The 15,146-nt window shown below is 43.3% G+C and overlaps 2 protein-coding genes across 2 annotated transcripts in view; one reads left to right on the top strand and one right to left on the bottom strand.

Moving 5' to 3' along the window:
* The window catches only part of cnpy3 (canopy FGF signaling regulator 3), a 184,814-nt gene that overhangs the window by 107,344 nt on the left and 62,324 nt on the right, over positions 1–15,146 (top strand). The window lies entirely within an intron of this gene.
* The window catches only part of LOC129702355 (cytokine receptor common subunit gamma-like), a 41,595-nt gene that overhangs the window by 23,426 nt on the left and 3,023 nt on the right, over positions 1–15,146 (bottom strand). Inside the window, exon 2 of the mRNA XM_055644123.1 lies at positions 2,230–2,317. Within this exon, the coding sequence (XP_055500098.1) occupies positions 2,230–2,285 (56 nt within the window). The 5' untranslated portion in view covers positions 2,286–2,317. The remainder of the gene's footprint in view (positions 1–2,229; positions 2,318–15,146) is intronic.

Here is a 15,146-nt window from a genome sequence, read left to right as displayed (position 1 = left end):
TTCTGTGCCAGTGCTCTCATTTTTTCTCTTGATTTATTAAACATCCTATCCTCCACTAATTTAGTTGAAAGCCCTGTCTATAACTCCATGTATCATCCATTGATATGATTGACCAGGCCACTGGTCACAGCACGATTCGGGTGAAGCCCGCCCCAGTTTTCTCCTTAAGTGCTGCTAGTGCCAGTGTCCCATGAATTGGACCCCATTCCTACCCACACCACACGTTGAGTCATCATTCACCTCCTAATGCTGTTTCCCCTTCATCACCCAACCCTGACTGGCACCATCCCCAATTTTCCACGATTCTCCTCCAACACCCTAGTGGCTTCTGCCCCTGACTCAATCACCAACTGCACAACCCATCTTTAATCAAAAACCCAGTCCAATTCTATCCCCAATTGTCTAATCCCATTTCTGACTGAAGTCACCCAATTAAGGGCAGATTTGACTCCCAGCCTAGGATCCAAGCTGACCACAATGGCCTGATCTGACCCTAATTCAACTCCTAATCCTTCAAAGAGATCATGATCCAATGGCATACCAAAATGGATGACGACCTATGTAACTGTCCAGTACCCTAGTTAGATATGAAATGCTGGAGTAACTCAACGGGACAGACAGCATCCCTGAATAGAAGGAATGGGCGATGTTTCGGGTTGAGACCCTTATTCAGACTCATAGTCAGGGGAGAGAGAGATACAAAGAACTTTAAAGTGTGAAAACAAAACATCAAAGGGGATGGGGTTCAAGGAAATGTAGAACAGATCATTGTTAGCTAGGGGGAAGGTGACAACGAAGCATACAGAGATAAAATTTAATCAGAGGTCAATCAGACTGGTCGGAGAACTAGGAAGGGGGCGGAATGGAGAAAGAGGGAAAGCAAGGGCTACTTGAAGTTATATAAATCAAGTGGCAGTGTATTCATGCAAGTCCTTGCAGCAAATGAGTGGGCATTCATGACAACATAAGAACATATCATTGTAAGAAGCCTAAACAGAATTGGTTTAGAACAGAAATGATCCATGGTTCTGCTATTCACTAAGATCATGGTCAATCTGTTCGCTCAATTCCACTTTGGTTTCAATCTCATTACTGTTGAGAAATATGCTGTGTTATATTTTGGGAGGAAGTATGAGAGGCAATGTAACCTTGAAGATGCAATTCTAAAGAAGACAGAGATGTGGGAGGGAGATATGCATTGTATGTGGCAAGGGAGATTGAAAATGGACTGACATAGGCACATGGGAATCTGCATTTTATAAATAGAGGCATGGCGTTCAAGAGCAAAGAAGTCGTGCTAAACGTTGAATAAAAACTGGATTGTGTCCAGGCTTTGGAAAGGGTGTGGAAAGGATTTTCCAAATGTATTCCAGGAATAAAGAACTTCAGTTATGTGCAAGGACTAAAGTATTTAGGCTTGTTCTCCTTCAAACAGAAGAGACTGCAAGGAGATTTGATAGAGGGGAAGACTGCTTTCATTGTCATGAACCAGGGAGAGTAGTATGAAGGTGATTGACAAAAGAACCGGATATAGCAGAAGTCTGGCATGAATTGCCTTTCAAGTCTAACATTGAATTCACTAACTTAAAGTACCCCTTGCTTTCCCTCTCTCTCCATCCCCTTCCAAGTTCTCCGACCAGTCTTACTGTCTCCGACTACATTTTATCTCTGCTTTGGTGTCATCTTCTCCTAACTAACAATGATCTATTCTACATTTTCCTTGATCTCCATCCCTTTTGTCCTGTTTTCACACCTTACACTTCCTTATCTATGTATCCCCCCCCCCTTTCACCTGACATCAGTCTGAAGAAGGGTCTCGACCTGAAACATCACCCATTTCGTCTCTCCAGAGATGCTGCCTGTCCCGCTGAGTTACTCCAGCAAATTGTGCTCATCTTCGATTTAAACCAGCACCTGGAATTCCTTCCTACACATGAAGTGTGGCATGCACTGCCTAGGGTGGTGGTGGAGGCAGGTTCAATTGTACTGTTCAATAGGGAGTGGGGTAAATATTCAATAACTGAGAATTTGCTAGACAGGTGTTTAGGGAGAGGAGGGAAAGCAGAGGAGTGAGATAAGGTGGATTGCTCTTACTCAGAGGTGGTACATACCTGATGGGCCGACTGGCCTCCTTCCATTCTCAAGACTGACTGTGATATCATAGTATTTCTACATCTACCGCACTAGGTTTGTGGACCCCAAACTATTTCATGTGCTCAGCAAACTCACCAGGTGTAGAGGGTATAGTTTACCATCTCTCCAGATATGTTCCAGGTACAGTCCATATATTCTTCATTGTAAAAAATACAATCCACATCTAGGAGGGAGACAGAATAGGGTTTTACACACGATAGAATAGGGACTTACTTACTCAGGTATCCAGGCCTCAGCAAAGTGTAACTGTTACAAATTGATACACGAGAATAACTACAGATCCTGGAAGTTATGACCAGCAAAACGTTGAAGCCACAGAACTAGAAACAAGAGGGTGGAACGGCAACATGCTTGTTGATTATAGGATTTTGAGGGGGTCAGAAAGTGTAGACAATTTTAAGTAAATGTAGGGTGCAGAGGAAATTGGGATCATTTCAAGATTTATTGGTGAAAATGATTCCATGGGTGGCCAGGTTCACTGCTCACGTTCCTCATTATCTCTCACTTACCTGCTTTGTCTGCCCTGCCTTCTGGCAGCAACCAACATGGAGTAGAGTGTCATGGTCTTGAGCAATGGTGGGCTCTTATATAAATCTGTGGGGCAGATCGACAAAACTCCCCGCCACCTTTTTGACTGAAAGCAAAGCCATGCCAGTACTTCACCATCACTCAAACCTGCCAAATATTTATTTCAATTTATCGCTGATGTTTTGAAATAATTAAACTATTAAATGGTTATTGACCCATTGAGTGCGGCTAGATAGAGCAGTGGTCACAGTGGAGTCATCTGCCACTCGAGCTGCCCTGTTGGAGAGTCCCAGTATCAATCAGCATGGAACAGACCCTTCGGCCCAAATCGTCCTGGCCCCATCTAAGCTAAACTCACTTGCCCACGTTTGGCACATATCCCTCTGAAACTTTCCCTATCCAATATCGATAAAGGGAGTGAAGAGGAGCAAATTGTAACAAAATAAATCCCACCACAGAGGGAACGAAAGGGGAAGAAAAGATTGAGTTACATTCTGCTCGCATTTGGGGTGAGCTGAGATCATTCTTGCGCATATTTTAGGTTTTAGGTTTAGGCTTACGGATACAGGGTGGAAACAGGCCCTTCAGCCCACCGAGTCCACGCTGACCAACAATCAACCATGCATTAGTTCTGTCCAACCTACTAGGGGCATTTTACAATTTACAGAAGCCAATAAACCTACAAACATGTACGCCTTTGGAGTGAGGCCGAAACCGAAGCGCCCAGAAAAAACCCACACGGTCAAGGGGAGAACGTGCAAACTCCATACAGACAGCACCGTAGTCAGAATCAAACCTGGATCTGCTGGCACTGTAAGTAGGTATGTTACAAAACCTACCTGAATCGTCATTGGGAATCTGCCCTCAGCCATGTCGGCGATTTTGGCGCTGTTTGGAGGGGGCGGGTTTAAAACGCGATTTTTACTAGGCTGTACTAATCGCACATGTTCAGCCTAGTAAATCATTAACGAAAAATCGCTGCAAGACCCGGTCACAAAAGGTATTATTAGTTTTATAGGCCTCGATAATATAGTTATAATAGTTTTAAAATTACTCTCTGATTTTGCAACCTCTCGCAGCCCCAGGGTTTTATAAAGCAAACAATTAAAGGTATGTACCTTATTTTTACATTAAATGGGGCATATATATAACCCTGAATATCAAGTTATCTATAACGAATAGTTCATTTTGGGCTTTTTATATCCCGCAGTATTTTTCTCGGCATTTGAGGGCACTAATCCAGCGCTATGTCAACGTTCTAAACCAGCGCGTTCCACATGAACCCACTAGAAAGCCGATTTAAATGGGCATTTATTTACAGCAATTGAACACTAAATTCCTTCCATTTGGCCTATAAATTAATGTAAATTAGATATAAAAATCATGTTATATTGTGAATTATTTGTGAATAATCTTTGGACACTTAGGCTATTTAAAAATGTTAATCTTTCCTTAAGAAATGGGCGTTTGACTATCCAAGATCACAGCTTTTTTGTAATGTCCATTGAAAATCAATAGGGAACAAGATGCTAATTTCCGAGTATGAAAATGGTCATAACTTTTTTAATACTTGAGATATGAAAGTGAATTTGGTGTCAAATTAAACTTATTGTTATGCTTTATCTGATGGGATAAATTGCAGACTTGATTTTTTAAATCTCAAAATTTTGTAACATTGCTACTGTAAGGCAGCAACCGTGCCACCGTGCCACAACATTTTCGTACATGGTATATCTTAAAATCTATTTATTTAGATAGCAACGCCCAAAATCGTAGACGACAAACTCTTCTGAAGTTAAGAAAGGTAGAGGGCATGAGGAAGATGTGGGCGGAGGAGGGGGGGCGGAGAAGGAGGGGGGGGGGGGGGGGGTTCTGATTGCACCAAGATTGGTTCTGCCTGCGAGTGCTGCAAAGAATTACGTTTTTGTTAACTTCTTGTGGTAATTTTATTTTGAAAAAGAATTACAAACTATTTATAAAACCGCATCAAAGTTGAAACTTACTGACTAGGGGGATATAAATCTCATATAAATAGCGAATAGAAATGTCCCCTGATGTTTCTAAATGTGTAATGAGAATTTCCATTCAATATCAACTCAAAGATGACAATCTTATGTCGGGCCTGCTGATGAAAAAATGATTCAGATGAATAACATCAGGGAGATCACGCACGGAGAGTTGAACCGAACCGCAAAGATAAACTTCTTGCTAATCTGAAATTAATCAGAAAATGCTGGAAATACCTTTTGTCAATTCTGATGAAAGCTCATCAATTTGAAAAATTAACTCTCTCTCCCTTCAGATGCTGCCTGACAATGGGTATTTTCTGGACTTTCTGCTTTATTTTAAATACGCAGCACATCTTGGATTCTTTGTCATGTCACTGCTCATGAATAGTCTCTACTCTAACAATATTTAAAAGTCTGAAGAAGGGTGTCAACCTGAAACATCGCCTATTCCTGTTATCCAGAAGATGCTGCCTGAGCTGTTGAGTTACTCCAGCTTTTTGTGTTTATCTTCGGTTTAAAACACCATCTGCAGCTCCTTCCTACACAATATTTAAAAGGCATTTGGACAGGTACATGTCGAGGAAAGGTTTGTAGAATAAGGGCCAAATGATGGCAAGTGGGATTGGTGTATTTAGTGCATCGTGTTGGTGTGGCGAAGTTAGTCTGAAATGCCATTCCGTGCTGTATATCTCTAAAGCCCCTGTTCCACTTCCACGACCTAATTGGCGACCTCTGCCGGGTTTGCCCTTGACTCGTACTCTCAGCACGGTCGCCACAAGGTTGTAGAAGTTCGTAGGAGGTCTTCGTAACTCTTCCTCATGCTCGTGAGTGGTCTCCGCGTACTCGTGGCCTCAAGTAAACATAGAAACATAGAAACATAGAAATTAGGTGCAGGAGTAGGCCATCCGGCCCTTCGAGCCTGCACCGCCATTCAATATGATCATGGCTGATCATCCAACTCAGTATCCCATACCTGCCTTCTCTCCATACCCCCTGATCCCCTTAGCCACAAGCGCCACATCTAACTCCCTCTTAAATATAGCCAATGAACTGGCCTCAACTACCCTCTGTGGCAGAGAGTTCCAGAGATTCATTACTCTCTGTGTGAAAAAAAGTTCTTCTCATCTCGGTTTTAAAGGATTTCCCCCTTATCCTTAAGCTGTGACCCCTTGTCCTGGACTTCCCCAACATCGGGAACAATCTTCCTGCATCTAGCCTGTCCAACCCCTTAAGAATTTTGTAAGTTTCTATAAGATCCCCTCTCAATCTCATAAATTCTAGAGAGTAAGTCGCAGCTTTTTTTCCAGCTTGATAAAAAATGTCCACGAGTTAAAAAAAAAGGTCGGCATGGAAAAAATTGATACTTTTTACTCGTAGGTAGGTCGTAGCAGGTCGTGATGGTAGTCGTGGGTAATTGTAGATAGTTGTGGGTCGGTAACTGGCCCGAGGAAAAAAAAAAAGCAAACATGACATCATTTTATCATGTGATCATTTCCACTCGTAGCTAGACGTAGTTGGTCTTAGGTGTGGAAGACTGAGGACGAGGGGGGTCGTAGGAGGAGGTCGTAGACATAGTCGTAGGAGGTCTTTTACTTTGGCTAGTCAACACAACCTTGACATTTTTCTCAATTCGTCTAGGGTCTTCTAAACTCCTGGATTAGGTTGTCCAAGTGGGACAGGCCCTTTAATCTGTGACTCTATGATTCTACTTCAATTGAAATGGTGGAATAGAAATTAAGCAATATTAAATTTCTTTAGAGATAAACATAAAATGCAGGAGTAACAGGTAGTATATCTGGAAGGAAGGAGTGGGTGGCGTTTCGGGTCGAGACCCTTCTTCAGACTGAATTTCTTCAGTATCTGTTTAAATATCTTCAGTACCTGTTGAGGTAAGAGATCTTGTGTTTGGACAGGGAAGCAGTTTGAATGCAGAATGCACATTGATCAGATTCCTGTGCAACATCTGTAACTTCTTTTGCAACCATAATCCCACATGACATCTATGCACCATCAATTCTGGCCTTCAACTATTCCTGATTTCTAGTCAAGAGTCAAGAGTGTTTTATTGACATATGTCCTGGAGGAGACAATGACATTCTTACTTGCTGTAGTGTTGATTACACTGCGGGTCGGGTCGGGTCGGGTTACGGAAATGGATGAAAAAAAGGCCCACGTTCCACCCCGTTGCGTACTACACGTCAGCCCATTGCATTTAGCAGGAGTGATCTATCTTGCTCCGCTATAGGATCTTTGGTTCATCCTGTCCTATCCATACACAATACCTCAAATTTAACCTGAGAGAGAATTGTTGTGTGGTGTGGGACATTTCTGAATCTGTTCTCCTGGGTCATCCTTATTGTCCAGGGTACTGCCAAATTAGAGGCTCTTTATTACCATACCAATTGAAATCCCCTAACTTGATTTCATCTGGGACCCTTAAACTAATGGAATTTGATATTGTTAACCTTGGAATCAATGAGGACCTTGGTCCTATTTGAGAAAAGTTAACGCTTAACCAAGTGAACTGGATGCAGGACATAACATAGTAAAATTGTATGCCTTGGTGAGTGAACACATTCAGTTGTGAGAGGAAGGAATTCTTAAGAAATAATGTAAGAAACCATTACAATTTCAGAAGAAACATCATGACTAAGTGAATGTCAGTCTATAGAAGGTAGACAAAAATGCTGGAGTAATTCAGCAGGTGAGGCAGCATCTATGGAGCGAAGGAAATAGACAGCGTTCCGTTTCTCCAGCATTTTTGTCTACCTTCGATTTTCTGGCACCATAATGTTTGGGGCACATGGCTTCACAGGTGTTTGTAATTGCTCAGGTGTGTTTCAATGCCTCCTTAATTCAGGTATGAGAGAGCTCTCAGCACCTAGACTTTTCTCCAGTCTTTCCATCACCATTAGAAACTGTTATTGCTGTTTATCAACATGAGGACCAAAGTTGTGCCAATGAAAGTCAAGGAAGCCATTATGACTGAGAAACAAGAATAAAACTGTTAGATACATCAGCCAAAACTTAGGCTTACCAAAATCAACTGTTTGGAACGTCATTAAGAAGAAAGAGAGCACTGGAGAGCTTACTAATCGCAAAGGGACTGGCAGGCCAAGGAAGACCTCCACAGCTGATGACAGAAGAATTCTCTCTATAATAAAGAAAAATCCCCAAACACCTGTCCGACAGATCGGAAACACTCTTCAGGAGTCAGGTGTGGATTTGTCAATGACCACTGTCCGCAGAAGACTTCATGAACAGTAATACAGAGACTACACTGCAACACGCAAACCACTGGTTAGTCGCAAAAAAGGTTAGTTTGCCAAGAAGTACTTAAAAGAGCAACCACAGTTCTGGAAAAGGGTCTTGTGGACAGATGAGACAAAGATTAACTTATATCAGAGTGATGGCAAGAGCAAAGTATGGAGAAGAGAAGGCACTGCCCAAAATCCAAAGCATCCCACCTCATCTGTGAAACACGGTGGTGGGGGTGTTATGGCTTGGGCATGTATGACTGCTGAAGGTACTGACTCACTTATCTTCATTGACAATACAACTGCTGATGGTAGTATCATAATGAATTCTGAAGTGTATAGACACATCCTATCTGCTCAAGTTCAAACAAATGCCTCAAAACTCATTGGCTGGGGATTCATTCTACAGCAAGTCAATGATACCAAACATACTGCTAAAGCAACAAAGGAGTTTTTCAAAGCTAAAGAATTGTAAATTCTTGAGTGGCCGAGTCAATCACCCGATCTGAACCCAATTGAGCATGCCTTTTATATGCTGGAGAGAAAACTGAAGGGGACTAGGCCCCAAAACAAGCATAAGCTAAAGATGGCTGCAATACAGGCCTGGCAGAGCATCACCAGAGAAGACACCCAGCAACTGGTGATGTCCATGAATCGCAGACTTCAAGCAGTCATTGCATGCAAAGGATATGCAACAAAATACCAAAAATTACTACTTTCATTTACATGACATTGCTGTGTCCCAAACATTATGGTGCCCTGAAATGAGGGGACTATGAATAAACACTGCTGTAATTTCTACATGGTGAAACCAAAATGTATAAACATGGCCTTTATTAAAATCTGACAATGTGCACTTTAAACACGTGATTTTTTTTAATGACAAATCTCAAATTGTGGAGTACAGAGGCAAATAAATAAATGATGGGTCTTTGTCCCAAACATTATGGAGGGCACTATAAACTCTGACAGCCTTTCCTCAGCCCATTGATCCAGTTGACCAAGAGATACAAGATACAAGATACAAGATACAAGATACATTTAATTGTCATTTGGACCCCTTGAGGTCCAAACGAAATGCCGTTTCTGCAGCCATACATTACAAACACATAGAACCAAGACACAACATAATTTACATAAACATCCATCACATCGCTGTGATGGAAGGCCTAATAAACTTATCTCTCCACTGCACTCTCCCCCCCCATGTCAGAGTCAAAGTCAAAGCCCCCGGCTGGCGATGGCGATTGTCCCGCGGCCATTAAAGCCACGCCGGGTGGTGCGAGGTCGCACACCGGGTCTTGCTGTTAGAGCCCCGGTGTGCGCTCGCAGAGTCCCGCGGCCATTCCCAGCCGCGTGGGGCAGTGATGTTAAGCCCCGCTCCAGGAGCTCTTCACCCCGCAACTCGGGCGGGGGAAGTCGCCGTTGCGAGAGCCCTGAAAAAGCGGTCTCCCTCCAGGGATCCGCCGGCTCCCGGTGCTGCCGTCCACAGACCTGCCGTTGGAGCCTCCGACTCTCCGGTAGCAGCAGCAGCAGCAGCAGCAGCAGCGCTCCTCCACCGCTCCACCCGCTCCGGACTCGGCCAGCCCCGCGACGGCGACGGTGAGTCGTAGCACCAGAGTCCCCGGTCTCTTCCTGTTGGAGGCCGCTCCTCGTTGCGGCCCCAACGACAACGGAAACCCGACGAGAAAAGGTTGGGTCTCCAGTGCAGGGAGAGATTTAAAAAAGTTTTCCCCCCCCTCCCCACCCCCCACACACACACCCCAACAAAAAATAACAAAAACTACATTTAAACACAGACAGAAAATAATAAAACGCGGACAGACTGCAGAGGCCGCTGCTGACCAGAGCCGCGCCGCCCACCGCCCACCGGACCAAGATCCTGCCGTAATATTAGATAACCCTCAACAACCTAGTTGGGGTGTATACTATACATTTATTGAAGGCAAAGTGAAGGAGAAGGGTTTAGCATCTTTTTTTATGCTTTTTGGGTCAATTTAAATAGGTTGAGGGAAGGTTTGAGTGGAGAATATCCACCCGCATGGCCCAGATTGGCTGCTTGACTTGCTTGTGGTCTGTAAATACTAAGTTTATGCAAAAACTATTTTTAAAAAAAACATCGACAATAGGTAAAGATGCTAATGTGCCATCTTATTTTTATCAAACGGCTGTGATGACTGATAGCATGAACTTTTAGACATACGTTTACATTACAAAGCAGTTTACCATTTCAGTTGACCTTTAAGGGATTTTTTCTTTTAATTATGCATGGACACTACGGTAAAAGCAACATGGGTTTTCCCCTTAACACCATGTTTTTGCTGTGATGGAAAATAAAGTTTCTCATTGCTACTTAAGGATCAGTTGTTTTAATATACAAGTTATTAAACCACAGCAACAGAGACTGCATGAAGGCTGTCTTCTTTAGATTTGAATAGAATAGATTAAATGACATTTGGTTAATATCCTGATTCCATATTGAATGGACGTTCCGTTATACAGTCAGATGTCTATTGCCCTGTAACAATAACATGTTGAATAGTGCACTGTTTCGTTTAGTTCAGAGGTACAGCATGGAAACAGGCCCTTCGGCTCACCGAGTCCGCACCAACCAGCAATCCCTGCACATTAACACTATCCAACACACACCAGGGACAATTTACATTTACACCAAGCCAATTAACCTACAAACCGGTAGTTCTTTGGAGTGTGGGAAGAAACTGGAGATCTGGGATGAAGGGATTCAAAGTAACATTAGCAAATTTGCAGATGACACAAAGCTGGGTGGCAGTGTGAACTGTGAGGAGGATTCTATGAGAAGGCTGGGTGTGGATAAATGTGAGGTTATCCACTTTGGTGGCAAAAACAGGAAGGCAGATTATTATCTAAATGGTGTTAAGTTGGGAAAAGGGGAAGTACAACGGGATCTGGGGTCCTTGTTAATAATAATAATAATAATAATTTTATTTATAGAGCACTTTAAAAACAAACATAGCTGCAACAAAGTGCTGTACATCACTAATCATTGACAAAAAAGTTAATACACACCAAAAATAACAATCAAACGAAATAGTAGGAAAAGACATGTAAAATAAAGAAACATCAAAAACACCACAAACAGAAGCAAAGCCTCAGGCATGGTCAAAAGCCAGGGAGTACAAATGCGTTTTAACACTGATTGTTCATCAGTCACTGAAGGTAAGCATGCAGGTACAGCAGGCAGTGAAGAAAGTGAATGGCATGTTGGCCTTCATAACAAGAGGAGTTGAGTACAGGAGCAAAGAGGTCCTTCTGCAGCTGTATAGGGCCCTAGTGAGACCACACCTGGAGTATTGTGTGCAGTTTTGGTCCTCTAATTTGAGGAAGGACATTCTTGCTATTGAAGGAGGGCAGCATAGGTTTATAAGGTTAATTCCCGGGATGGCTGGGATTCCCATCTATTCCCGGGAAGCATATGTTGATAGAATGGAATGGCTGGACTTGTACACTCTGGAATTTAGAAGGATAAGAGGGGATCTTATTGAAACGTATAAGATTATTAAGGGTTTGGACATGCTAGAGGCAGGAAACGTGTTCCTGATGTTGGGGAGTCCAGAACCAGGGGCCACAGTTTAAGAATAAAGGGTAAGCCATTTATAATGGAGATGATGAAACACTTTTTCCTCACAGAGAGTTTTGAGTCTGTGGAATTCTCTGCCTCAGATGGTGGTGGAGGCCGGTTCTCTGGATACTTTCAAGAGAGAACTCGATAGGGCTCTTAAAGATAGTGGTCAGGGGATATGGGGAGAAGGCAGGAATGAAGGTAGACAAAAATGCTGGAGAAACTCAGCGGGTGGGGCAGCGTCTATGGAGCGAAGGAATAGGTGATGTTTTGGGTTGAGACCCTTCTTCATGATCACATTGAATGGTGGTGCTGGTTCAAAGGGCCGAATGGCCTACTCCTGCACCTATTGTCTATTGTCTAATTGTCTATTGATATCGATGACACCCAAAATGCCGGAATAACTCAGCGAGACAGGCAGCATTACTGGAGAGAAGGAATGGGTGACGTTTTGGGTCGAGACCCTTGTTCGAATAAGGGTTTTGACCCGAAACGTCATCTATTCCTTCTATCCTGAGATGTTGCCTGTCCCGCTGAGTTACTCCAGCATTGTGTGTCTATGGAAGGAAAGTTGCCTCCAGATCCTCCATTCGTTAAAGGAAATTAATGGGATGAATGTTCTGTGGGACAAAAACATTCTCAGCGAGTCAATCAGAAGTACAAAGTCGACACAATATTTAAAACGCTATATGGTTTGACAAAGGGGAGAGGATGAAAGGCAATCCAGGAAAGGAAGGCATTTACTTTGAAGAAGAGCATGGTTTCAGAATCTTTCATCTACCTTCTGTATGTTTCTTAAGGGAATTCATGAGATAAAGACCAGCTCTGTTGCCATGGAAGGGGAACAACAGCAAGCTGATGAATATGGATCCATCACCAAGACACAATTCCATCTGGAGCTTCTGTTCTCCAATGTTAATCATTTTCCCTTTTTATCTCAGTAATGAGAGATCAACAATGAGCTTCCAGATGGTTTAGCTGTAGATTTCTAGCAAGACTTTCTATCATTCTGCTATCCTGTACATCATTCGGTACATTTAATGTCTCTGTATCTGTCTTGAGGTGATGTTTTAGGCTATCCAAACATTTACAAGTTGTTCTATCCATTATCATTCTCCCCCTGTCCCCCTCTCTGCCCCCTTTTCTTCCACATCATAAAGACCTTGTTTATTTTCCGGTCTCTTGTGTACCTGAGATATAAGGAGACTTTCCTTGCATGGATATTGATGAACCCCAAATATCGTTCTCACTTTATGTCTTTGTAGGAACAATTTGTTCCGCTTTAGTGCTCTTAAGAAATAATTTGAGAATTACCTTAGTCGCAAGCAGTCCCATGGCATGCTCCAGTGGCAGCTTGTCAAATATTGCCTCTGGTGCCTACTTATGTTGCTTACCAGAATATGCCCAGTCTCCTGGAAGCACTAGTAACCCATTTGTGATAAGCCATAATAACCCTTATTAACCCTTGCATCCCCTCTCTTTCCACCCCTCCTCCATCCCAGTTGTACAAGCTTCAAAGTCGTCTTTTTGAGTCATTGTCTATAAATCAATGAGATTATTGATTAGTACAGGTGTCAGAGGTTATGGGGTGAAGGCAGGAGAACGGGGTTAGAAAGGAGAGATAGATCAGCCACAATTGAATGGCGGAGTAAACTTGTTGGGCCTAATTCTACTCCTATTCCTTAAGGGCCTGTCTCATTTTCACGACTTAATTGAAAACCTCTGCCGAGTTTAAAGGACATTAAAAAAAAATGAAGCCTACGAACTCCTACGACCTTCCACGATTATGTTCACAAACCCCTACGAGTGTGTCTACGAATTCCCACGACTATTTCGATGCCCTCCTTACGAGTAAAAAGTTGCAACTTCTTTCATCCCGACCATTTTTTCCACTCGTGGACATTTTTTTATCGGGCTGGAAAAAAAGGCCCGACTTATCTGATGCCACGAGTACCTACGGCTGGCGTAACGAGCCGCTACGATATATCTACCAACTCCTGCAGCCCCGTTACAAACATTCTGCGAGTTTGAATCAAGGGGAAAACTCGGGAGAATTTGTGAAAGTGGGACAAGCCCTTCATGACTTTATGGCCTTAAATAATTTTCACCTAGCACACAGCTCACAATGGCCTGTTTCTTTTATCATCGTTACTTTTTTACATGTCTTTCATTCATTGTTCTACAGTATATCTCTCTACATCACCGTCTATATCTCTCGTTTCCCTCTCAGTCTGAAGAAGGGTCTCATCCTGAAACGTCACTTATTCCTTTTCTCCAGAGATGCTGTCCCACCCACCGAGTTACTCCAGCTTTTTGTGTCTATCTTGTGGCACACCATATTGATTAGAGTTACTGAGCGACAGAGCACAGAAGCAGGGCCAGTGGTTCACCATGTTCCAGGAAGGACATTACTCTGAAAAAAATGTTATTAATCTTTCCTGGTCAAATAAGCTAGCCAATGATTTAATTGTGATCCATCAGGGTTGTGACCAACATATGGGTCTTCTCTGTTTTACTGCAGTAAAACTATTAAAATAATTGAATGCAGTGACCAACCATCAATTGAAAAAGTGATGAGAAATAAGGCAAGTATTGCATGGTGAGCGGGCCCCGTTTCGACTCCAGCGTGGGGCCGACAGTGACGGGGAAAAGGTGCCACCCGGACCGCTAACGCTGCGGACCGCTGCTAGGAGCTGCGCTAATGCCGTCCGCTGAAACGCTGTTCCGTACAGCCGCGGACCTGCAGGCAGCCAGTACAAGAATACAGGTTTCATCTCCTGGCATTCCACTCCTCTTTAGGGTGTTATATACCCCATACCAGACACATACATATTCCTGATGACTAATCATTTTAACTCCCTTCCCATTCAGATATGATATTTTCTGCCCTGGAGCCCTCCATCGTCAGAGAGAGTTCACACTCATACTAAAGGAACAACACCTCATATTTTGCTTGGCTAGCTTACAGCCCAATGATATGAACATTGAATTCTCCGATTTTAAGTAAACCCTCACACTTACACCTCTCTCTTTCCTGTGCCCCCAGCCCACAGTCTAGTGCGCATGCATTTCTCCCACTACCCCACCCTCTTTCCCTCTCCCTCATCCCCTTCTACTTATATTGCTCTCTCTGCCTCTACCCTTCTTATCCGACATCCTTTTGCCTTCTTTTCATCTCAAGGCTTTGTACACACATCTGCCAGTCAAACCTCATTCACTTGCATCCAGCTATCACTTAAGATAGACGCAAACTGCTTGAGCAACTCAGGGGGCTAGGCAGCATCTCTGGATACAGGGAATGGGTGACGTTTCGGGTCCGACATGGGCTTTCCCAGACAGACAACTATCACTTGCCGGGCTTTGTCCTGCCCCCACCTCTTTTCCAGTGTCAACCCCCCCCACCCCACTTTATTGTAAACAGTCAGAAGAAGGGTCCCAACCTGAAACACCACCTCTCCATGTCCTCCAGAGATGTTGCCTGACCACCTGAGTTACTCACAACATTCCAGCATCTGCAATTCCTTATCAATCAGCCTGAAGATGGGTCATGACCCGAAACATTGTCTGCCTAGTCCTTCCATGGGCCTGTTTTTGAGT

This window comes from Leucoraja erinacea, chromosome 12 (genome assembly GCF_028641065.1).
Source record: "Leucoraja erinacea ecotype New England chromosome 12, Leri_hhj_1, whole genome shotgun sequence".
Taxonomy (NCBI): Eukaryota; Metazoa; Chordata; class Chondrichthyes; order Rajiformes; family Rajidae; genus Leucoraja; species Leucoraja erinaceus.
This window is presented reverse-complemented; position numbering and strand designations above follow the sequence as displayed.